The 26,632-nt window shown below is 40.4% G+C and overlaps 1 protein-coding gene across 1 annotated transcript; it reads right to left on the reverse strand.

Annotated features, from left to right (window-relative positions):
* Positions 1-5,868: 5,868 nt before the first annotated feature.
* LOC121397219 (SLAM family member 9-like) lies at positions 5,869-24,417 on the reverse strand. The gene is made up of 6 exons (XM_041573629.1): positions 24,284-24,417; positions 19,522-19,569; positions 13,249-13,566; positions 10,401-10,652; positions 7,932-8,060; positions 5,869-6,074 (listed from the first exon to the last, which is right to left on the reverse strand). The coding sequence occupies exons 1-5, from the start codon at positions 24,327-24,329 to the stop codon at positions 7,942-7,944; spliced, it is 783 nt and encodes a 260-aa protein (XP_041429563.1). The 5' UTR covers positions 24,330-24,417; the 3' UTR covers positions 5,869-6,074; positions 7,932-7,941.
* Positions 24,418-26,632: the final 2,215 nt, after the last annotated feature.

Genomic DNA, 26,632 nt, shown 5'->3' on the forward strand with positions numbered 1-26,632 from the left:
CTTTTAGTATGTTATAGAAAGCAACTTTTGAACTGGTCTTTAATTTTTATTTTTAAAGTGATAGAAACTGGGATTTTCGACCACCAAGCTCACTCGTTGGGGGGGGGAATGTATTGCTTTTGTTTTATTGTATTTTAGATATTAGTTGGCATTTGCATTCTACTGCTGGGTATATTTTTAGCAGGGCAAAAACACTAGGTTAATGGAGCTAGTGCCAGTTTTAGATTGTAAGCTCTCTGGTCTACTAATCGTTAGTAACAATGGGTGGCAGGTAGTGATGGGTGAATCTGTGCCAATTGGTGTCTCGCGAATGTGTTCGCCCCCATCACTAATGGTAGAATCCAAGTTCCAGCTCCAACAGGTACCAACAGTTACAGGAAGTCTTAATTGTGGGTGACACATAGCAGAGCCCATTGCCGTCCCAATAAACCTTCATGTTTTGAAGGAAATACAAAAATCTGAAATTATATTAAAACTCATGTAGACTTGTGTAATACTTTATCACCCCAGTTAGGGGTGACGGTTAGGTCCAGGGCAGCCATCAGGGGGGGACAGGGGGGAGAGTTGTAGGGGGCCCGAGGGTAAGGGGGGCCCGGTCATGCCACACTTACTTGATTAGCGGGGCCCCCCATCTTTCTGACAGCTGCTGACTTCGGGAAGGCATGGACGTTTAAGGGGCCCTGGCCACCAATTTTCTTAGAATGTGGGGGGGTGACCAATTTTGGCCACCAATTTTTTGGTGGGGTCCTATGGGGAATATGCCAGCTTGAACATACTTAAACCCCAACACAACGGATCAGGTAGAGACGCTTGGAAACTGGAAACAACTGCTAAGTGCCCATTTTGCATGTTTTTATGTGAGTGTAACTTTTAACCTACGTTTATTTATTAAAAAACTTTTTTACACTATATGAAGCACATCTCTCATAGCATATCCGGATTGATCTTTGCATAACAAGGATAACAGAATCACCAGATAGGTGCAAAATAATCTTAAACTTTATGAGTTCCCACCTTGCCCTGATGGTGATCCCCTAGAAACTATGGTGAATGCTGGAGTGGGTTTCACAAATAATTGACTACTCAAACAAAGAATTGGCCAAATTGGAGATAACTTACTACACTATATTCCTATATTTTTTTTCTTTTTGTTGTCTTTCCCTGGGCTTCCTTGTAAAGCACTGTTTCACAGATTATTAAACCATTCTTATGACGAAGCCAATGTGATACAAAGGATAAAATAATTTGGAACATGACAACTATGACAATGACAGTGTTCACTCCAAAGCTCACCCATAAGATAACCTCTATATTGGAATTGAATATCTAGGGGTATAACGGTGCATTATCACTTTAGATCATCTTAACTGGTCTCCAGGCTCAGCCACCTAAGCCAATGCTGTGAGAGGCCAACCACAAAGTTTAGGAGCTATTGGATTACTCAGAAGGCCTCTTTTACTATTATGGGTACAGCCGGCAGATGCTAAAGCTTGGGCACAGGGCAATAATATCAACTCTGTACTTTTACCAAAGGTATTCTTTGTCTGCCCTGCCTTAAAACAGAAGGAGGAAGACAATGGATCTCACATGGACCTCAAGCAAAGCCTGCTGCTTAAATAAACAGTTTAGTAAACCTACTCTCAACTGTATGCAAACATTTTAATGTAGCAAAGACAGAAGAGACACAACCCTAGGCACCTGCAGGAATTATGTCCTACCTTTGTAAAAAAACAAGAGACTATTAGGACCAAGATGAAGACTACATCCAAGAGACATACCCATTTCTCTCTCATACTCATTTTCTTGTCATTCTTCTTGAAAGCCACATCCTGTACTAGTAGCCAAAGTAAAATTTTCATTGTCCAATGTAGTTCTATTTCTAATAGTTTATCTTTGCGGTTCAAGTGTATCTGGGCTGTTCCTGACCTTCTCTGATTTTCTGCCTGTCTTGACACTTGCCTGTTTGTGACCATTCTCTTGGATCATGATTTTGTACTGCGCTACTGTTGTTTCTGACCCTGACTTGTGACCTTGACTACGTCTTTAACTTTTGATTCAGTACTGCACTGTCTGATTGGTATCAACCTTGGCCTGTTCTTCTACAACACTCTTTCCCACTTGGTCCTCTCACTTTAAGGCCTAGCGGCATCTAAAATATAGTTGAGGGCTCCTCCCAAAGCAAAAGTTGATTGTTATAAGTGGAGGAGTGAGCCAAGCCTGGAACCATATGGATTGTTCTGGGTTTTGGCAAACCATATATAAAAATCTGTTTTTAACTGTATTAAAATCAACAGCTGCATAGATAAATAAAAATACCAAAGGTGTTGTGAGAGCCCTCTTAGCCTAATAAAATGGTAGTAAGATCAACCAACCAAAATTCTTCTAGAAGACATTGATCAATACACATTCGTTGGCTCCAAGTTTTATAAGTAAGTCATTCTGTGCAAGTCTAGACATTTTCAGAAATAGGGGGTTTTCGTTTTTGCTCTTTGTCGCCTCTCTATGGAGGGGTTTATATTGCTGGAGAATCTGATGCAGAAGGCCTCACTAAAGAAGAAGCCAGAACCATAAGATATTGGGGACACCTTACTGGAAACCAGGGAGAGGTGCCTGGTGAAAGAGGACTGAAATATGAAATATAGTGAAATATAGTATAGAATGGTGGCAGTTAGTGCAAGCCCCACCAAGGCCTCCAGGAGATTTACTTTGACATTTTCCAGTTTCAACTTTGGAATCTTGATTCTTTCAACATATCTAGATCAAGAAATAAGGGCTCATTTATCATTGCCACAGGAGCAAGTGCTAAGGTGCTGAAGAGTGTGAAACCTCCCCTGTATTAATACTGTAAATTACATCCCTGGACCAAATCTGTTCTTATTTAAAACACGTGAGCTCAGTATTTATTATGGTGGCCCTTTGGAATGAATGTATCATTTTAACACATACACAACCATTTTAGGGGCCCCCGAAACTTTGTCAATATTTTTCCTAAACTGAACTGCAGCAAAAAGTAAATATAAAATGTAGCACTTATTTATTTACTTTGCATGAATTGTGTGTGTTCTTTAAGAATCACCTTACTGTGAGTCACTGTCACTCATAGTCATTCATCCATAGCACTTTTTTGGAAGCCACTTATATTTTTATAAAGGGGGAGGGGAAAGATTTGTTCAATGCTCTACAGCAGTGATCCCCAACCAGTAGCTCATGTTGCTCTCCAACCCCTTGGATGTTGCTCCCAGTGGCCACAAAGCAGGTGCTTATTTTTGAATTCCAGGCTTGGAGACAAGTTTTGGTTGTATAAAAATCAGGTGTACTGCCAAACAGAGCCTCAATGTAGTGGCTACCAAATGGCCAATCACAGCACTTATATGGCACCCCAAGAACATTTTTCATGCTAGTGTTGCTCCCCAACTCCTTTTACTTCTGAATGTTGCTCACGGGTTGAAAAGGTTGGGGATCCCTGCTCTACAGCATGGAATGATTATGTATAACCAGGGTATTGTTAGTATGGCCAAAATACAACAGAGGGCGCCCCTCTATTGGGAATAGAATGACTTGTAGTTGTGTGATGTATCAGCGTCAATGAGTGGGTTGCTCTCTGTATTAGGATGTGGAATATGCTGAGGGAAGATGCGCCTCCATAAAACCAAATCCAAAGGACCACTTATATAGCCACATACAGCCCAAAATTCTCCTTATTCCGTGGCGTGTGCAGATTCCCACTCATTTCCACAGCACAAAGTTCTGGGGTTGAAAAGGGTGTTGGGGTTTTCCCTGTTACACAGAGGGGTTAAACCACACCAGCTGCACCCTAGTGACCCTCAGACTATTATAGTTGTTTGAGTCTTGTTGGGTGTCGAATGTGAAGACCAGGCAATATTTTTCACAATTAAGGGACAAATTCTGGTCTAATTTAGGAGAATATAATGCAGAGCTGTCAACTCCCCCTATTGTATCGGGAGTTACCAGATTTTACGATGTCTCCCCCGGTCTCCCGTCTCCCCTCATTTCTGAAGATCGTTGGCTACTTCAGTGACATCAGCAGAACAGTTTCTGCAGCTTCAGGAGAGGCTCTGCACACTCTCGTGATGTCACTTCCCATGATGTCACAAACCCGGAAATTTTCATCAATTTCCCCCTACCACAAAGTTGAAAGTTCTGATAATGGGTGAAATATACCAACAGAAATCCATGGATTTTATGATCTTTATTTCACAACGGCATTGGAGGGTCCTAATGTTTTATGTGAAATCCAGAATTTTTCACATTTTAGTGACCAAAATGGGCTAATTTAGAAGACTGGGTAAAATTAACCAAAACAAGTTTATATTTAAGGTTCGTTTCACAGTGGCGTAGGAGGTGGCGGGTTTTGTGTTTAAACAAGGACCATATGTGTCACAATGTAAAGAGAGAACGAGGGCTAATGAGGAAGACTAGGTGAAATTAATCAAAATAATCTTTCCTTTGCTCTGATCCTAACTCTGAAGTGTGCAGGTTCTCTGCCAATTCAGCAGCAGAAAGGGGTGACAAAGGGGCATCAATGAAGACTGGTGTTGCCCATTGACCCTGTTTCACAGAAGGGTTAGAATACACTAGTTTTTACCCACAGTTTTCCATTATTTTGGGTTTCCGATGTTTTTTGTAAAGACTAGGACCATATTTTCCCACAATTTAGGGACAAATTATGGGCTATTTAGCAGATGATAACGGGTCAACTTGACCAAAAGTAACCTTACAGTCACCTTATCTGCTTCAATATTGAATATTAAATCTTAAAGCAACAGGAACACCAAAAAATTAAAGTGTTTAAAAGAAATGAAAATATATATATGTACTGTTGCCCTACATTGGTGGGTTCAGAACCACAATTATAGTTTATATAAACAAACTGTTGTGTAGCCATGGGGGCAGCCATTCAAGCACAGGATACACAGTAGATAACAGATAAGTACTACTATAGTTTATATAAACAAGCTGCTGTGTAGCCATGGGGGCAGCCATTCAAGCACAGGATACACAGTAGATAACAGATAAGTACAACTATAGTTTATATAAACAAGCTGCTGTGTAGCCATGGGGGCAGCCATTCAAGCACAGGATACACAGTAGATAACAGATTAGTACTACTATAGTTTATATAAACAAGCTGTTGTGTAACCATGGGGCAGTCATTCAAGCACAGGATACACAGTAGATAACAGATAAGTACTACTATAGTTTATATAAACAAGCTGATGTGTAGCCTTGGGGGCAGCCATTCAAGCACATGATACACATTAGATAACAGATAAGTACTACTATAGTTTATATAAACAAGCTGCTGTGTAACCATGGGGCAGCCATTCAAGCACAGGATACAGTTGTTTATATAAACTATTGTAGAGTTTCTGAAGCAATCACACCAGTTATACCAGTGCAGGGAAACACTGCATTATATTCTCATTATTTGAAACCACTTTCAGTTGTTAGTGTTACTGTTCATTGCCAATGGAACAGATGACTAAAATGTCTGGGCCCCTCAGAGACAATAAAGAATATAGAATCAAGAAGGCAGCACTTCTGATCACATGATACTTGCTTGGAATATGTCCATTACCATCAGTGAAAGTGGAGCTCACTAAATCAGCTCTTGACTAATTACTTGTTGGTGCAACCAAACCTTTGAGACTTTCATTGCTTAATGCCATTGGTCTCACTTGTTCCCTGCCCGCCCATGATACCTGAACATGGGGCTGATGTAGCCAGCCCTTAACCTGAGCTAGCCACAATGCAGCATTGCCCCATGTTCCAGAAATACAAGGTAAGGAGACGATTTATAAATACTTTATGGACAAATGGGAAAAATATAAAATTATTAGAGACAAATAATTTTTATTACATTTATTTTCCCTCTCCCAAAGGCTTGAGGGATTGGGTCACGGACAAGTAATATGTGCTGAATACAATGACAGAGTATGATCAGTTCAGATCAATATATCAGAATATGCTGTACAATTACTAGTAAAGCAGCTATAGTGCGGCTGCCAGTCCTTGAGAACAAGCAGAACTCTTTCTATTTCATCCTTTTCTCCCTAAAAAGAAAGAAAATTGTGTTATTTTTCAGTGTTTATTTTTAATAATATTAGGGATGCACCGAATCCAGGATTCGGTTCGGGATTCGGCCTTTTTCAGCAGGATTTGGCCGAATCCTTCTGTCCGGGCCGAACCGAATCCGAATCCTAATTTGCATATGCAAATTAGGGCCGGGGAGGGAAAACGCGTGACTTTTTGACAGAAAACAAGGAAGTAAAAAATGTTTTCCCCTTCCCGCCCCTAATTTGCATATGTAAATTAGGGGTCGGTTCGTTTCGGGATTCCGAATCCAAAATTGTGGATTCGGTGCATCCCTAAATAATATAGATACAGTTCTATCTTTAAAGGGATACTGTCATGGGAAATAAAAATTTTTCAAAATGAATCAGTTAATAGTGCTGCTCCAGCAGAATTCTGCACTGAAATCCATTTCTCAAAAGAGCAAACAGATTTTTTTATATTCAATTTTGAAATCTGACATGGGGCTAGACATTTTGTCAATTTCCCAGTTGCCCCTGGTCATGTGACTTGTGCTCTGATAAACTTCAATCACTCTTTACTGCTGTTCTGCAAGTTGGAGTGATATCACCCCTCCCTTTTTCCACAGCCAAACAAAAGAACAATGGGAAGGTAACTAGTGATGGGCGAATTTGCGCCGTTTCGCGGGGCAAAAATATTTGCGAAATTCGCGAAACGGCAAAAAAATTCCGACGCTGGCGCCCGTTTTTGATGCCGGCGCCCGTTTTTTAGGAAAAATTTTTTTGCCGCCGGCGAATTTTTTCCGCGAATTTTCGCGGGCATTTCGCAAATTTATTCGCTGGCGGTGAATCGCGCAAATTTGCCGCAAATTTGCGCCTGGCGAATAAATTCGCCCATCACTAAAGGTAATCAGATAACAGCACCCTAACACAAGATGGGGGCAGCTGGGAAATTGACAAAATGTCTAGCCCCATGTCAGATTTCAAAATTGAATATAAAAAAATCTGTTTGCTCTTTTGAGAAATGGATTTCAGTGCAGAATTCTGCTGGAGCAGCACTATTAATTGATGTGTTTTGAAAAAAAAATGTTTTACGATGACAGGATCCCTTTAATAATTCATAAAACAAGAATTTGCCAGTGCATTAAACTCTTTTAGATATAGAAGGAATGTGCTTGAAAAAGTTGTGTTTCTGATTACTTTATTGAAAATGTCTGCAAAATCCCCACTAGTCCCTCCCATTTGTTCCACTTCCTGCTGCCTCCTTTCCCAGGCTGTGCAGGGGAGCCGACACTGTAGAATAGGAACCAATCAGCAGCTAGCAGGACCTGATAGGGAACTGAAACCTGTCTTTGCTTGTGTGACTGCAGGGCTGTGATTGGCTGTCCCTCTCCTCCTGTGCGTCTGGCAGGGATTGTTAGGACACGACCACCCCTCATTTGAAACAGGGACCAGTGAACATCTATAGGGAGCTCAAATAAAGGGGCTATTTTTAAACATAATATTAAGGGTGCCAAAATATAAGACCCCAGGCTGAGGATGGTGCTTTACTCTCAGGGAGGAGTGTGTTAACCTATACTTTGTCTACTTTACCTCTGGGAGGAATCTTTCACTATTGCAGTAGAAGCGACTACTAATTGCACGTACGTGGTTGACTGTTGATAAACAATTAAGGAAATCCCTGTGACAGGAATTCATTCTGCCCTGAGGAGCACACAAGGTACCGGGAGTCGCCGTGGTACAAGTGGGTCAGTGGTACCACATAAGCAACATAATCCTGTCCACACACTGTAACTTCACACACTCAATGGTGGGCTACATCTGCCCTACTTCTTAGTTCTGTTCTAGTTCTCCATCAACCAGAGTAGGAAGTCTTACCTTACAAAAATTAAACGTTTCCTGGAGGTAGAGGTAGGGACCCCTGGCCTGTCTTCACGTCTATGGTATCCAACGCAATCCCAAACAGAGGTACAACTGTTGGAGGACTCAGTTCCTCAGGTTCCGCTCCTAATAACAGGCAGGTCAAATAAGTAGGTTCCCATAGCAGCTCATGCACAGTAGCACAGATCATTTATTCCCATTTATCTCCAGATTTGTCATAATTCTTTTTTTTTTAAAAAAACTGTCAGTATCTCTTTAATGTCATGTCATTCCAATGCCTTTGTTAAGCTGGTGTTCAGCAGTTATTGGCAACACACACGATGTACTGGGGCACTGACCTATGATAGTTCTTAGCTCTTCTGCAAACAAAGTAGAACGAACAGTCCTAGGGCTTTGCACAAATATTAATACATCAGGAACATGGTGCCTCACTGCCAACAGACATTCCAACATTATACATATTTACAAACCGAGACTCTCCTACAATGGTTGAATCAAGCCAACGCAAAGCAGGTAGGTGCCAGTAATGTGCTAATACAAAGAGTGATTGATTATAAGAAGGGTTGCCCAGGGCCCAGAGACATGTGGCATTTAAGTAGCTATGAAACATATGTACATAGACATAATAGAGATGGGCTCCCAGGTGGAGGCCTCATTGCTGGGCAGCTTCGTCTATCTGCATAGACCCCATACTGTTTCCTCATTGGTCCTTTTGCCCACCTCTTAAAGTCAACCTACTTTCCTGTTGGGCTTTTCTATTTTGTTTGGACACCAACCACTGTCTGACCTCCTATAATGCCTGTTCCTCTTAAAGAAGATTAAGACCATCCAGAATGGTGCTCCTGCTGGAATATTCATGGTTCTGGTGATACACGACTCGCTGGATGAGAATTAAACAAGATACAATGGATGAGTGTGGACCATGCCTTGAGAACCATCCAGAGTCCCAGAATTTATAAACACTCCACTGCCTATAAATATATAAGGGTGCCCATTGGTGGATCTCATGAAGCAGTAGTCCATGATCCCATTCCCAATTGTCAACTAAGGGGGGTATATTGTCATTCAATCATAGTCACAAAAATATCTAGGGAAGCACATAAGTAGTCACTGGATCTCACCATTTGTAACCTTCAAACTGGGCTTCTAGAAGCATCTAGAAAATAGGCATTCTCTCAAAATCTCAAGCTGCGACCTCCAAACCACTGCCTCTTCCCCTCCACCCCACTTTGGGAACTGCAGCTTAATGGGCAGATTTATTAAGTCGAATTTCAAATTTCTGTGAATTATTTTTTACTGTAATAAATTGGAATGTACTCACAACTTGAATGGGAGGTTATTTAAGAAGAAATCTCAACGTTTAATATTCGATCTAATATTCGATGCTTCAACGGAAGTCAATTAACATATTTAAATGCTTCAATGGGATTCTGTCATTGACTTGTAAATGAACTCAGGTTTTAGGTGGGGAATATTTGAATTAGAACTGTTTCCATGGTCGAGGTGTGATAAATCTCACATTCAAATTGGGGGATTAAAATTAGAATGTGTGAATTTTGACACCAAAAATTGGAATTCCAATTTACTATTTGACCTTAATGGGCAGATTTATCAATGGTTGAACTTCGATCGAATAGTCCAGACCCGAAAATCGAATCGAATTCCAATCAAGTTTTCCCTCCTCAAAAACTCGAATGTCAAGAAGGCAATTAACATATTCAAGTGATTCAATTTACAAGCCACTGGCTTCTAAAGCAGGTTTTATGTGTTGAATATTCAAATTAGAACTGATTTCATGGCGGAGGTCTGAAAAATCTCACATTCAAATTTACACTCAAATTGGGGGTTTAAAATTCAAATGTGTGAATTTTGACACCAAAACAAAAATTTGAATTCAAATTCACTCTTAAAAAATCTGCCCCTAATGGGCAGATTTATCAAAGGTTGAATTTTGAATTCATGTGAATTTTTTTTGCTCTAATAAATTCAAATATACTCACAACTTGAATGGGAGGTCATTTTAGAAAAAAATTGAATGTCTAATATTTGATGGACCAGGGGCAGCTGGGAAATTGACAAAAAGAAAAATCTGTTTGCTCTTTTGAGAAATAGATTTCAGTGCAGAATTGTGCTGGAGTAGCACTATTAATTGATATGTTTTGAAAAAACATGTTTTCCGATGACAGGATCCCTTTAAGCAGCCTGTTCAAAATGTATACCTATAAAAGTGCCTACGACAACTGTGGATATAACCCCCTAAAGTGCATCTCACAACCTCAGTCTCCCTAAGAGCGGTGGCAGACAGGCGGGCGGCTAATCTCCCTGAAATGCCTTCCCGCCAGCAAGAATGTGAATCGCCGGAAGGATGGCATAAGCGTTGCTTCGGTTTTCCGAAGTCGCCCAAAGTTGCCTCACAAGGAAGACTACCATTATGTTTTGGTGGTGGGTGGAATAGAAGTCAAATACCTTTATAACAGAGATCCCAAGGATTGATCGTTCTGGAGGCTCTGCTGATGGGATTCTGTGCTGTACAACTATAAGTCACATTGGAATTCACGTTATAGAGGTGTAGAGTGTCCCCTTCCACCTCAGTCCGATTTGTTTCATCCCAAGAGACGGTCACTTGTGGTTGAGTCACAGCACAGGTCAGTGTAATGTTACACATTTCCTTCCCGGTGATATTGTGTCGGATCAGGATATCTTCAGCTTCTAATGGTTCTGTGCCAAAAATACAAATAAATTGTTATGTACTGAATATTGTAAAATATAAGGATATTATAAGTCACCAAGGAGTTATACAGGTCATTGGACTCCACAGTGACTTCTTATTTCCTCATATTTTCCAACAAGTAGAACTTTATTTATTATAATACACAAGTTTTAGTGAGTCATGTGACAAAAATGACATCACTAGTCACCTTTTATAACTGATGACATCACTAGTGACCGTTTATAAGGATATCATTTACAAGATATTCATGGGTTTTGTGTATTATAAGAATATATATTGACCCCAGTCCGGGACTGGCTGTGCTACACCTTGACGCTAAAGTTTGGCTGATTTTCGGCCTTTCTCCCTTAAAGGGATACTGTCATCAGAAAACATGTTTTTTTCAAAACACATCAGTTAATAGTGCTACTCCAGCAGAATTCTGCACTGAAATCCATTTCTCAAAAGAGCAAACAGATTATTTTATATTCAATTTTGAAATCTGACATGGGGCCAGACATTTTGTCAATTTCCCAGTTGCCCCCAGTCATGTGACTTGTGCCTGCACTTTAGGAGAAAATTGATCTACCAGGCAGCTGTTATCTTGTGTTAGGGAGCTGTTATCTGGTTACCTTCCCATTGTTCTTTTGTTTGGCTGCTGGGGGGGGGGTGATATCACTCCAACTTGCAGTACAGCAGTAAAGAGTGATTGAAGTTTATCAGAGCACAAGTCACATGACTTGGGGCAGCTGGGAAATTGACAAAATGTCTAGCCCCATGTCAAATTTCAGAATTGAATATTAAAAAATCTGTTTGCTATTTTGAGAAATGGATTTCAGTGCAGAATTCTGCTGGAGCAGCACTATTAACTGATTCATTTTGGAAAAAAAATTTTTTTTCCCATGACAGTATCCCTTTAACTCCTTCCTGACTCCTGATCCCAGTGATTAGTGGAAGTCCTTCTCCTCATCTGACCTCCACTTTGCTCTGTCATAATAAGGTGCAAAGTTTGCTGCAGTTTTGCACCTGGGCAGATTTTGAGATTACATAAGGGATTATCCAACCGTCATTCTGTTATTACCTTTCCCAGCTGTCATATATTCCTAGTTTCCTTGATAACCTTTAATACTGTATAAGGCATACCACCCAACTGTCACATTTTTGCAGGACAGTCCCAATTTTGACAACTCAACCTGCAGTCCTGGATTGTTACTAGGGATGCACAAACTTTCATAACCTGCCCAATTTTGTATAATGAACATGGTAATTAGGGGGTGTGGCCACAAGATGGGGGTGGTCATAAAATTGTCGCCGCTCTCCACGCAGCAAATTTTTTTGTCCCTCTTTCTATTTCCAAAATGTTGGGAGGTATGTATAATGACGTTGTATTATGGAAGCAAATTTGGGTTCTTTAGGCCGGCATCTACACTATGGGGCAGATTTATCAAGGGTCAAATTTTGCAGTAATGGGAGTTTTTTTGAACTTCCATAACTTCAAAATTCAAATTAAAAAAGGCCAATCGTTATTGATCAAAAAATCTTCTTCTTTTTTTTTTTTTTTTTTTGGGGTGAATAGGTCCTTTTTTCGATCGAATTCGAATTGTACCAATCAAAGTAATAGCGCATTCAATCGAATTTGAATCAAAGTTTTTCCCAAAAAAACCTTCTATTTTTCAAAGTCCCCCACTTGACTCCAAATAGGTTCTAGGAGGTCCCCCATAGGCTAAAATAGCTATTCGGCAGGTTTTAGATTGCGAATGGTCAAAGTCGAATTTTTTTTCAAATACGAATCGAATTTGGACTATTCCCTAGTCGAAGTACACGAAAATGAGCTTGAAATTCCAATTTTTTTTAATTCAAACTTTTACTTCGGCCTTTGATAAATCTGCCCCCGTGGGTATTATTGCCACCTCCCATGAGTGCTGTTTGTGTCTCAGGCTTATAGATAAGGAAGAGTTTACAATACACTGATTTAGTTTGGAGGAACAATCTGATCCCCTCAATGCCTCTTATGCAGTGAGCTCGCTGGGTTAAAAGAAACATGGCATTTTTCCCTTTGTGCAACGCACTGCTTTAGTAAATGAGCTCCAGGGGCAAATTTACTTAAGGTCGAATATTTTAATTAATTAACCCTCGATATTCGACTGTCGAAGTTAGATCCTTCGACTTCGAATATCGAAGTCGAAGGATTTAGTGCTATTCGTTCGATCAAAAAATCGGAAAAAAACGTTCGATTCGAAGGATTTTAATCCATCAATCAAACAATTTTTGTTCGACCAAAAAAAGATTGCTAAGCCTATGGGGACCTTCCCCATAGGCTAACATTGACTTCGAAGTTTTTTCTTAAAGAGACAGTACTTCGACTATCGAATGGTCGAATAGTCGAACGATTTTTAGTTCGAATCGTTCGATTTTAAGTCGTAGTCGAAGGTCGAAGTAGCCCATTCGATGGTCGAAGTAGCCAAAAAAAACATTTGAAATTCAAAGTTTTTTTTCCTCTATTCCTTCACTCGAGCTAAGTAAATGGGCCCCTTAATGTATAAAAGCATTTTTATTTTTTTTGTTAAACGACGAATAATAGATGAATCAATTAGTGCAACTTACTGTAGATTATTAGATGAAACGCTTGGACACAGCTACCTTTGTCTGCCCATTCCATGTATTGATTTCGTTCATTCATAGTTACATTAGTGATGATTAAAGATCCATTCTCTGTGCTGCTCAGTCTCCCTCTGAATTGATCCTTTATGTCCCAAATCTTCCCTCCGGCTTCTGTTTTAGCAAAGCTTTCAAAGAAGTTTCCGGTATCAAATCGCCAAGTAAAAGTTCCTGTCCTTGACTTGTGTATTGGTAGAATCGCTTCTCCTCCTTCTCTGACTATTATATGTGATAAGGGCCCACATAGATTATCTTCGCTAATTGCTATTAAAAATGCAGAGAAAATTGCTGTTTGAATAATTCCAGCGTAAAATTAAAACAAACAACACATAGACACAAAGTACCATGTCACATTGGCACAGATCCTCTCTGATCCCCATTGTAAGCAGCAGTCCTGCCCTGCTTTATGGCAGCTGAGATTCTAGCTATCTGTATAACAGAACATTCTGTCCCAGTGGCTGCACAGATCCTAACTGATCCCCATTGTAAGCAACAGTCCTGTCCTGCTTTATGGCAGCTGAGATTCTAGCTATCTGTATAACAGAGCATTCTGTCCCAGTGGCTGCACAGATCCTATCTGATCCCCATTGTAAGCAGCAGTCCTGTCCTGCTTTATGGCAGCTGAGATTCTAGCTATCTGTATAACAGAACATTCTGTCCCAGTGGCTGCACAGATCCTAACTGATCCCCATTGTAAGCAGCAGTCCTGCCCTGCTTTATGGCAGCTGAGATTCTAGCTATCTGTATAACAGAACATTCTGTCCCAGTGGCTGCACAGATCCTATCTGATCCCCATTGTAAGCAGCAGTCCTGTCCTGCTTTATGGCTGAGATTCTAGCTATCTGTGTAACAGAGCATTCTGTCCCAGTGGCTGCACAGATCCTATCTGATCCCCAGTGGAAGAGGTGGTGTATCAGTGAGCTCTGTAAATGTCTGGAACAAGCCCAGGCCCTGCTAGGGCTGGTCGGGCTACCAGGAAAACTGAGGCCCAGGCTTTGGGGCCTAGCCATGTGGCTGAAGTTTCAAGGCCAAGGCTAAGATCCTCATCTGCTGGGACCCCAACAACACCTCGGGGGAAAACCAGCAGTGAGAGTGAGATGGAGGTGGAGAAGTTTGTGGCTGAGAGCAGGAGGCAGAAGCAAAGAAGCGCAGCAGCAGCTGGTGCTCAGGAGGTGGAAGCCCGCAGAGGTGCCCCACAGGGAAGGATCAATCCCCCTGGAGCAGCAAAGACTGAGCTTCTGGTTAAAGTGGATGGAAAGCAAAGTAAAGAAATGCAAGGAAAACAAGGAATGGCTACTGATGAAGGAATAAAGCACAAAGGTATGGAAACACAATCTGTACCTTTAATTGTAAATGAACTGCCAATAGTGAGTGTGGATGTGTCTGGGAAACAACCTGTGTCTGTATCACAAACTGATATTAATGTAAAGCATAAAGAAACTGTGCAGAAGAAATTAAACCTTGGCCAAAATCCCCCCCAGAAGTGTTTGACTGGGGCCTGTGAGCAGCAGGGAATCCAGGGCTGTGCTGAGAAACAAGCAGAGGCTCCACTGTGTGAGCTGGAATCAGTTGGCCAGGTGGGGGAGGAGTCAGGTGCAGCAATTAACCCTCCAGTGCATGTGTTACAGCCGACTTGCCAAGAGACTGAGACCCCAGATACAGCTGCCAGACCTTGCACTGGTGTTGTATGTAAAGCACAAGAGCCAGTACAGGAGCCCAGTTTATGCAAACTCAGCAAAGCACATAGACTGTGTGGAGAGGGGTTGACTGAAGAGAAGGTACTGTCTCTTAAAGGTACAGACACAAAAGAACCAAAAATTAAAGGCAAAGTTAAAGAAACGCTAACTGCTGAAAAAGTAGCTGAAGCCTTAAAGGAACTAGCCACCTTGCAAAATAAAAAGAAAAAACTGGTTGGCAATCAAATCTGTAACTCATGTGTTAGCAATTTCTGAAGGCGACATGAAAGAATTAAATGCAAGGAAGAGAGATGAGTTAAGGGGTGAACTTGCTGATATTGATTTTCAAATAAGTGAGCTGTATAAAGATGTCGGTCCATGGAAAGAGATCTACCAAAATAAACAGCGATTTGAAACAATGGGATCTAATATCCGTGGTTCTGTATCAAAGCCTGTTCTGCAGAAATCCCACCAAGCAAGTACATCCAATAGCCCCGGCTCATCCGAGAGTGAAACGGAGTTTATCAAACCGTTACCCCCAAAAATGCAAAGGGACAGAGGAAAGGTAAACTGGCAAAACATGGCTTTTGATCAGCAAGATGTGGATAATCAGGAAAAGAGCAAATCTGTAATTAAAACCTTTAAAGTAAATAAACAGAAACAAGATCTGCTGATTGAAAGATCTTTTGAGTTATCATCGGATCAAGATTTTCCAGATTTACCAAAGGTTAAAGGCAAACTTAATGTGAAGTCATCATGCAAGTCTGCTTCTGTGAGAAGTGAGAAACAGCGTGAAGGAGTCCTGGAAGCAGGAGAAGAAAGTGGAATGGAAGTTTCAACAAAATCATCTCCAAATGTGAAAGAGAGTGGCGCGATGGAGATCGGTGCAATGGAGAACGGCACAGTGGAAAGTGACACAATGGAGAGTGGTGCAGTAAAGATTGCTGCAATGGAGATCGGCACAGTGGAGATCGGTGCAATGGAGATCGGTGCAATAGAGATCGGCACAATGGAGAGTGGCACAGTGGAGATTGGCGCAATGGAGATTGGCGCAATGGAGAGTGGCGCAGTGGAGAGTGGTTTGAATGGTGTGATGGGTGAAGGGGTGCAAGGAAGGAGCTGTGAGAGTGAAAGAGTGGAAGTGCAAGTGAATGGGAATGCAGGTAACCCTTCTACTAGGGAATTAGTAGGTAATAGGCAAGTTCAGGTGGATCAGACAGAAACAGCTTCTGTAGAAGTATAATCAATCCAAGTAGGTGGTGATACTGTACAAAGAAACCCTGCATCCTTTTGGGAGAAAAGAAGGTTGTTCCCAGTTCCAGATTTGTCAGACAATGAGCCCTTTAAGAGAAAGAACTGGGTTAAGATAAAGTGGGATGGCACTAAAGAGGATGCCCCCCCCAGGCGCTTTATTGTAAGATCCCTCATATTAGATGGAATGGGGTTCTCACCAGATGACTTATCGGCCGTTATGGCACAGACAGAGATTGATTTTGATGTTACATTTAAATTGCCAGAAGCATTAGACCATTTCTGGAAGATATACAATGTACAAAAGAGAGCAGGTCATCAAAACTGGGATGATTTAGTGGTCATACCGATGACCAAGCCAGAAACCAAAAATATAACAATAGTCATGAAAAATGATGCAATTCCCCAGGAGGACATTTTGGTTTGGTTACGGCGCCAGTGCACTGTTTTGACTCCTTTAGTTAAAATATATGATGAAGACAATGTCTGGGCAGGTGCTTGGCGCACGCAGGTGAAGTTAGAAGTAGTAGGCAATGTACCAACTCATCTGCCCAATTCTTTCTTCATAGGCAAGGAGAAAGGTACATGCTTTTATGTTGGCCAGCCGCGCCGATGCTTTAAATGTGGGGCTGGAAATCATTTGGCAAGAGTCTGTAAAGTTCTAAAATGTGCACTTTGTAATGCGACAGGCCATGAGGCAGAAAGCTGTGACCGAGTCAGGTGCAATTTGTGTAACAGAATGGGCCATTCCCATAGAAGGTGCCCTGAAGCCTACCACAATATTGTCAAGCTGTTCCCTGAGATAGATAGGGAAATGAGAAGGGAAATGCAGCCGGTGGGAGGAGAAAGAGAACAGGAACAGGACACAGAGCCGCCCCTATCACAGGAAGGTGTTTCCAAAAAGCAAAGAGCTAAACAACCTGTAAATAGTCAGAAAAGAGGAAAGAGGCCAGAAAAGGAGGTAAGAGGGAAGGAAGTTAAGGCTGCAAGTGAAGAGAATGTGGAAGGAGCAGGTTGGAAAATCTATCAAAAAAGAAAAACAAAACAAAAATATGCCCATCAGCTTGATCCAGGAGAAGGTGGCTCAGAGGTACTTGCATTCTCACTCAGTACTGGGAATAAATTCTCAGTGCTAGACATTGAGTCCTGGGGTGATAGGGCAGAAAAGGAAGAACGAGAGGAGTTTGAGAGGTTGGAGAAGGAAGAGGGGACAGAGAATGAGGGAGAGCAAAGAGAGTTGGAGCCTGAGCTTATGGAAATCCAACTGGCTTCAAAAAAGAGAACTAGAGAAGGTGGTGAACAGCCAGTGAGTAAAAAAGGTATAGGAGGCACTGCAGATATTTCCCAAAATCCAGTGGAAAGTTTAGCTGGTGATGCAGATGAGGGACAGTTTCCCTTTGGGCCCCAGGTAAAAAGATATGGAGACAAGGCTGACTCTTCAGCAAAAGAAAGAAGGACTAAAATGTTGCCAAAAGTACATGATGGCGTTGTCTCCAATTAGATTTCTTGCCTCAAATGGTTGTAGCGTTAAAGTCCAGAGGTCTAGGTTTCTGGCTTTTGAAAGTTTGGCAAACTCAAGCGCAGAGGTGTTTTTCCATCAGGAGACCCGACTTATTTGTATCATTTATATCTTAGCCTGTGTGAATGCAAAGCTTTGTGTATGGAGAAAGGGAGGAGGGTGGTGTGACGGCCTAATAATAGGAAGTCGGACTTGGGACTTTGTGGTCGGGTTGAACATCTATTTCATGGACAGAAGGACTCTGAGAAAGTTTTGTATGATGGGAAACCTGAAAAATGATTAACTTTTATGAAAATGGTCTGAATATTTAGCTTCTTTCTGAATTGAAAGTAATATTGTATTTGTTAAGTTTTCACTAATAAAAAAATTCCTAACTGATCCCCATTGTAATCAACAGTCCTGCCCTGCTTTATGGCAGCTGAGATTCTAGCTATCTGTATAACAGAGCATTCTGTCCCAGTGGCTGCACAGATCCTATCTGATCCCCATTGTAAGCAGCAGTCCTGTCCTGCTTTATGGCAGCTGAGATTCTAGCTATCTGTATAACAGAACATTCTGTCCCAGTGGCTGCACAGATCCTATCTGATCCCCATTGTAAGCAGCAGTCCTCCCCTGCTTTATGGCAGCTGAGATTCTAGCTATCTGTATAACAGAACATTCTGTCCCAGTGGCTGCACAGATCCTATCTGATCCCCATTGTAAGCAGAAGTCCTGTCCTGCTTTATGGCTGAGATTCTAGCTATCTGTATAACAGAACATTCTGTCCCAGTGGCTGCACAGATCCTATCTGATCCCCATTGTAAGCAGCAGTCCTGTCCTGCTTTATGGCAGCTGAGATTCTAGCTATCTGTATAACAGAACATTCTGTCCCAGTGGCTGCACAGATCCTAACTGATCCCCATTGTAAGCAGCAGTCCTGCCCTGCTTTATGGCAGCTGAGATTCTAGTTATCTGTATAACAGAATATTCTGTCCCAGTGGCTGCACAGATCCTAACTGATCCCCATTGTAAGCAGCAGTCATGTCCTGCTTTATGGCTGAGATTCTAGCTATCTGTGTAACAGAGCATTCTGTCCCAGTGGCTGCACAGATCCTAACTGATCCCCCTTGTAATCAACAGTCCTGCCCTGCTTTATGGCAGCTGAGATTCTAGCTATCTGTATAACAGAGCATTCTGTCCCAGTGGCTGCACAGATCCTATCTGATCCCCATTGTAAGCAGCAGTCCTGTCCTGCTTTATGGCAGCTGAGATTCTAGCTATCTGTATAACAGAACATTCTGTCCCAGTTCTGCACAGATCCTATCTGATCCCCATTGTAAGCAGCAGTCCAGTCCTGCTTTATGGCAGCTGAGATTCTAGCTATCTGTATAACAGAACATTCTGTCCCAGTGGCTGCACAGATCTTATCTGATCCCCATTGTAAGCAGCAGTCCTGTCCTGCTTTATGGCTGAGATTCTAGCTAGATTACCTTTCATCTGCTCATAAACTCACTCAGTGGGACATGCTGGCAAGAATGTGTTAGTAACCCTAGGCCTTTAGCTCCAAGAGGGCTGCTAGCATGTTGGCTGGTACAATTTGATCCAGAATCTAAAGTGATGAAAGTTATAGTTTTAGGCCCTTTGGGGTTTAAACACCTCCATTGTCATCACTTTTTGTATTTGTGTCCTCAACTTTGAAATAGGCCAGAATAGCAGCTAATTCAATTCAGTTCATCTGAGCTTTACTGAGCTATAAGCATTTTATTATGTAACATCATTAGGAAAAGCACTCACCCGAAGCATTGGCCCATCCGGGGAACAGATTCATTTCTGGGAAATAACCTGTAAAGGAAACATACAATTATATATATATAATACACAAAAGCCATGAATATCCTGTAAATTATATCCTTATAAACGGTGAGTTCTGATGTCATCAGTTATAAACGGTGAGTTCTGATGTCATTTCTGTCACATGGTTCATTGAAATTTGTGTATTATAATAAATAAAGTACCCCCAGTTGCAAAATATGAGGATATTAGAAGTTACCTCGGAGTTCCATGACCTGTATAAAAACACTCGGCCTTCGGCCTCGTGTTTTTATATGGTCATGAAACTCCTCAGTGACTTATAATATCCCTATATTTTACAAGAGGGGGTACTTTATTCACTATATATATATGCATTTATTTATATTGTCATGTGTATATATTTATACAGGTATGGGACCTGTTATGCAGAATGCATGGGACTTTGGGTTTTCCAGATAACAGATCTTTCTGTAATTTGGATCTTCATACCTTAAGTCTACTACAAAATCATGTAAACATTAAATAAACCCAATAGGCTGGTTTTGCCTCCAATATGGATTAATCATATCTTAGTTGGGATCAAGTACAAGCTACTGTTTTATTATTACAGAAAAAAAGGAAATAATTTTTAAAAATTTGTATTGTTTGGATAAAATGGAGTCTATGGGAGACAGACTTTCCATAATTCAGAGATTTCCGTTAAAGGGTTTCCAGGTAATGGATCCCATACCTGTACTAGCATATCCCTACAGGAAATTATTAGAATGTCACCAAGGAATATTTACACCATATAAAGGCAAATGATTATAGACAGAGATATACAGGGAACTCTGAGTATCACTCATGTATTATAAGGGATAATGTACCCCCTACTGTAAATGATAAGGATATTAGAAGTCACTGAGGGGTTGTTCTGTGACCATATAAAGACACAAGGCTGCAGGCTGAGTTATACAGGGAACTCTGAGTATCACTCATGTATTATAAGGGATAATGTACCCCCTACTGTAAATGATAAGGATATTAGAAGTCACTGAGGGGTTGTTCTGTGACCATATAAAGACACAAGGCTGCAGGCTGAGTTATACAGGGAACTCTGAGTATCACTCATGTATTATAAGGGATAATGTACCCCCTACTGTAAATGATAAGGATATTAGAAGTCACTGAGGGGTTGTTCTGTGACCATATAAAGACACAAGGCTGCAGGCTGAGTTATACAGGGAACTCTGAGTATCACTCATGTATTATAAGGGATAATGTACCCCCTACTGTAAATGATAAGGATATTAGAAGTCACTGAGGGCGTATGTGACCATATAAAGACACAAGGCTGCAGGCTGAGTTATACAGGGAACTCTGAGTATCACTCATGTATTATAAGGGATAATGTACCCCCTACTGTAAATGATAAGGATATTAGAAGTCACTGAGGGGTTGTTCTGTGACCATATAAAGGCACAAGGCTGCAGGCTGAGTTATACAGGGAACTCTGAGTATCACTCATGTATTATAAGGGATAATGTACCCCCTACTGTAAATGATAAGGATATTAGAAGTCACTGAGGGGTTGTTCTGTGACCATATAAAGGCACAAGGCTGCAGGCTGAGTTATACAGGGAACTCTGAGTATCACTCATGTATTATAAGGGATAATGTACCCCCTACTGTAAATGATAAGGATATTAGAAGTCACTGAGGGGTTGTTCTGTGACCATATAAAGACACAAGGCTGCAGGCTGAGTTATACAGGGAACTCTGAGTATCGCTCATGTATTATAAGGGCTAATGTACCCCCTACTGTAAATGATAAGGATATTAGAAGTCACTGAGGGGTTGTTCTGTGACCATATAAAGGCATAAGGCTGCAGGTTGAGTTATACAGGGAACGTGTGTATTATTGGGTAGGGATCCTTCTATCTAAATCTGCACTTTTATATTTCAGTTTTAAGTCAATGATAATATTTCTTATCCCTTTGTATCAATAAACTGTTTTTTTGTTGTTTTTTTGCTGACATGCACAACACTTCTAGTGAACTTTACCCTATTGACCAGGATGACATTTGGTTCTGTCCTGGTTAAATCAACAATATAATTTGTTTATCAAACATCCCTTCACCCTTATCATTCCATCCTGGCTTCACTAAATTTAATCAGTATTTGTATTTTCATTGGTGGCTTCATTTGGGCTTACTCCCAAGTTTATGTTGGCCTTTGCACTGTTGATTTGCTCCCATGAGATCTCATTAACTACCTCCCTATTCATTAAACAGTACAGGTAAGGGTCTAATATGCGGAATGCTCGGGACCTGGGGTTTTCTGGATAAGGGATCTTTCTTAAATTTGGATCACCATGCCTTAAGTCTGCAATAAAATCACGTAACATAAACCCAAAAGGATTGTTTGTGTCAAGACACAAAGATTACCGGAGAAGAAGAAGATGATTGCCGTGAACTCCGAGGCCAGAATCTGCACGGAGGGGTGAGTAAAAAGTTAGGGGCATTTCCCTGGGAGGGGGTCAGGTAGGCTGGGGGGGAGGAGGGAGGGGGGTCTACCCAGGGTAGGGGGAGGGTTTTTTTTATTACAGTTTGAATTCTCCTTTAAATAAAAATGCTGAATTATGGTTAAAAATATATGTTGTTTTGAGACTTAAAATTGCACTTTGCACCCTGCACTTGTGTTCATAAATTACCACTATAGAGAATTTCTGAATCTTCGGTGCAATTTTTGTTTTTTTTTAAAAAAAACCTATAAACGTTAACTTTTAGTATGTTATAGAATGGCCAAGTCTAAGCAACTTTCCAGCATGAACATCCCCAATTTGGCCGGTCTTTCCTCATACCTTTTACCAGCTTAGTTGCCCTTCTCTGTCCCCTCTCTAATACAATAATGTCCTGTTTGAGTGATGGAGACCAAAACTGTACGGCATATTCTAGATGGGGCCTTACCAGTGCTCTATACAGTGGAAGAATGACCCCCTCCTCCCGTGACTCTCTGCCCCTTTTAATACAACTCAAGACCTTATTTGCCCTTGATGCTGCTGACTGGCATTGCTTGCTACAGCCAAGTTTATCATCTACAAGGACTCCAAGGTCCTTTTCCATAATGGATTTGCCTAGTGCAGTCCCATTAAGGTATAAGTGGATATTGTTACATCCCAGGTGCATGACTTTACATTTATCAACACTGAATCTCATCTGGCACTTAGTCACACATATTGCCAGTTTTCCAAGAATCTTTTGCAAGTGCCACATCCTGGATGGAATTAATTGAATAGTTTTGTGTCATCTGCAAACACTGATACATTACTTACAACACCCTCCCCTAAGTCATTAATGAACAAGTTAAATAAAAGTGGCCCCAATACTGAGCCCTGGGGGACCCCACTAAGAACCTTACTCCAAGTAGAGAATGTCCCATTAACAACCACCCTCTGTACCCGATCCTGTAGCCAGTTTCCTATCCATGTGCAAATAACTTCATTAAGCCCAACAGCCCTGACATGACCTATCCTTCATAAAGCCATGCTGATTGCTGCTCATAATGCCATTTATTAGGACAAAACTTTTAATGTGATCCCTTAACAAGCCTTCAAATAATTTGCCCACCATGGATGTCAAATTTACAGGCCCATAATTGCCAGGATGAGATCGTAATCCCTTTTTAAATATTGAAATGACAGCTTACCTCCAATCCATAGGTACCATAACAGATGAAAGCAATTCTGAGAAAATCAGAAATAGGCACCGGTCTGAACTAAGTTTTCTTAGAACCCGGGGGTGTATTCCATCTGGCACCGGTGCCTTGTTTACATTAATTTCTATTAAAGATTTATGTACTTATTATCCTGAGTCAGCCACTGACTAGACTGAGCTGAGCCAACTGTGCAGCTATGAGGTGGGTCTAGGAACTCTGACTCCTCTATTGTATACACTGAAGAAAATAACTGATTTAGCACATTTGCCTTTTCAGTATCTGTTTCAACCATACTGGTACCATTATTTAAAGGAGCAACACTCTCAACCCGCATTTTTTTACTATTGATATACTTTTTTCATACTTTATAGTTTTTGGGGGGGTTTAGTCTTAGCCTCTGCCACAATGAGCTCCTCATTTCCATTCTTTGACTTATGGATTGCTGATTTACAACATTTATTATAGTGTTTATATTCATTAAATGCAGCTTCTGTCCCCACAGACTTGTAGTTGTTAAATGCCTTTCTTTTTATTCCTATTAACTTCTTTACCTCTATATTAAGCCACATAGAGTGTTTCTTATACCTCTTTTTAACTCTTTAAGGGAATAAATTGAGAACAGTAATAATTTAATATCATTTTAAATGACAACCATTTCTGTTAAGTGTTTTAGCCGAAAACTTAATGCCCCAATCAATGCTCTGAAGGGCAGCCCTCAAGGTACTAAAATTAGCTTTTCTGAAATTCATGGTTTTTGTTGCCCCAGTATATTTTTGTTTTTTGCACCAGACATTAAAAGATATAACATTATGGTCACTATTACCCAGGGGTTCAATGACTTGCACATTTGCTATAAGTTCTGGGTTATTTGAGATCACTAAATCCAGCATTTTTTCTGGTTGGCTCTTCGACAACATGTGCCATAAAATTGTCATGTAACAGGTTTATAAACTTGTTCCCATTAACCGTCCTGGCAGTACTGTTGTTATACACATTGAGTACAACTCAAGCCAAGAATATACAAATACAGTGCAAGAGGAAAACTCACATTTCAGCAGAATAAAGAGCAGGAGGCTCCGGTACAGAGGAATCATTTCCTTCTTCTTCTTTCTCTTTATACAGAATTTATTTGGTCAGCTCCCCACACTGTATTAGTGTCGTATGAATTGTGATTCCAGATACTAAACGTGTTACCTTCTTCTGTACTAAAATAATATTGTCCTGCCCACCTCTCTTGAATCCCTCCCATAGCTAAGGGAAAAAATTAACCAGACCTGAGTAGATGTGAGATGTCATATACTTTATTAGAAAAACAGCCTCATCAGCAATTTAAGTGGGTTATTTATTCTCTTCCATCAATTCTTTTTCTCAAAAAGGTTATTTGGCAAAGATTTTGTATCTGTGTAAAAAAAGTGCTACATGTATGAGATCTGTTATCCAGAAAGCTCTGAATTACAGAAAGTCCTTACCCCATAGATTCCATTTTGTCCAAATAATGCAAATTTGTAGTGATGGGCAAATGTGTCCCATTTCGATTCACCAAAAAATTTGCGAATTTCTCGTGAAACTGCGAAAATATTTTGAAACTCATTGAAGTGAATGGGCGAATGGGCGCCAAATGCATTAAAGTCAATGGGCGTCCGAATAATTTTGACGCATGACAATGTTTATGCACATGACTATTCTGACACGTGGCCAAATTATTTAGACACCAGATTTTCCGCCTGTGAATTTTAACGGAAGTTTAGCCAATTCATTAGACCAGGGCAAAACGAGGAAATTCACTGCGAATTTCTTCTACAAATTTGTATTCTCTGTAATCATAAATCAGTACTTTGTACTTGATCCCTGCTGAGAAATAATTAATCCTTAATGGAAGCAAAACCAGTCTATTGGGTTTATTTAATGTTTACATGATTTTCTAGTAGACTTAAAAGAGAACAAAACCCTAAAAATGCCCCCTTTTAAATACTGCATTTTTTTCCAGAACCAATTTTACAGTTTTTCAACAATAAATACAGTAAGTCAAATAGTGGATTCTAATTTGGTTGGACTTTTTTTACTTAAAAAATTGGATTTTGATAAATAACCCCCTTAGAGTTATGTGATCTTTTTAAACCTCGAATATATGTTACAACTCGAATGGTTTCTAATTTAAGAAAAAACTCGAACGGAAAAACCCCAAATCAGTTTTGGTTTGGGGTCAACAATCCGAAAACTTGAATTAAAGTTTTCTGTTGGAAAAAACTTGAATCGCTCAAATTATTCGAGTTTTAGAGTGAAACCCTCCAAAAAAAACTTGAAAATCATGAAGGCTATCAACATCTTCAAATGGTTCAAGGGACCTCTGCTATTGACTTCTACATGGCCTCGACAGGTTTTAGATGATGAATTTTCATTATAATAAATCTCAAAAAAATTTTGGTTTTTTTTTCCAAAAATCTGGAAAATGTTAGTTGTTTTTTTTAACCCTGGGAAAAAAAAGATTTTTGATTGTAAAAATCAGCTTGAAAACTGATTTTTTTTGTGGAAAACGCAAGTTGCCCCTTAATAAATCTGCCCCATAATGCACAAAATTTCTGCCCTAATTCTTTAGTTATGCTTTAGTTCTCCTTTAAAGTACGAGGATCCAAAAAATCCCAGGTCCTGAGCATTCTTAATAACATGTCCCATACGTGTATTACGTTCAATGTCTGTAGAACTCCCTGTTCCTGCTTTCAAAACTGATAACTGGCACCCATTTATTTGTCTTATTCTTTATTCTGGGAAATGTTAAATTACTTTTCTTTTATAATGTTTGGTGTGTGTGTGTTTTTGTGTGTTTAATTACTTGTGTTATTCTTCCCAACCAAACCACAACCGGGTCTATTAAGTTCAATGGAGCTGAATACAATACATATTTATCCATCACCAGAATATAAAAAATAAAATTAGTGGTTTATTTATTTATTTATAAATATATTATGATGAGGAGGGTAGGGATGGGCGAATTTTTTAGCCTCGTTTCGCCGAAAAAATGACGCCCATAGACTTGTATGGCGGCGTGCGACAAAAAAAAAAGCCGTGCGTCAAAACAATTTCGCCACGAGACAAAAATTTTTTAACGCCCATAGACTTTAATGAGCGTCTGCGACATTTCGCTGGTGGCTAATTTTTGGCGAAACGAAACAGATCAAATTCGCCCATCCCTAGGCACAACTCCAAAAGGAAAAAACACCTGAGTGCCAAGTTGTAGTTCAACATCAGTTAGGACTGTAGGAACAAATCAACATTCACAGGATTTGAAAAAAAAAACAACTTTTTAATTGGAAAATTGACGTTTCTAGCCTATGGGGGACCTCCTACAACCCATTTGGAGTTAAGTGGTCGTCTTTGAAAAATCAAAATTTTTTTTGGG

The sequence above is a fragment of the Xenopus laevis genome, chromosome 8L, assembly GCF_017654675.1.
Source record: "Xenopus laevis strain J_2021 chromosome 8L, Xenopus_laevis_v10.1, whole genome shotgun sequence".
Classification (NCBI taxonomy): domain Eukaryota; kingdom Metazoa; phylum Chordata; class Amphibia; order Anura; family Pipidae; genus Xenopus; species Xenopus laevis.

What these genes read in the sequence shown, in the direction of transcription:
- LOC121397219 (XM_041573629.1), bottom strand. Translation starts at nt 24,329, where the DNA reads ATGATTCCTCTGTACCGGAGCCTCCTGCTCTTTATTCTGCTGAAAT. An exon ending in GCTCTTTATTCTGCTGAAAT is followed by an intron (nt 19,570 to 24,283) that starts GTGAGTTTTCCT and finishes TTTCCTTTACAG; the next exon opens with GTTATTTCCCAGAAATGAAT. An exon ending in TTGGGATCTCTGTTATAAAG is followed by an intron (nt 8,061 to 10,400) that starts GTATTTGACTTC and finishes GCCTGTTATTAG; the next exon opens with GAGCGGAACCTGAGGAACTG.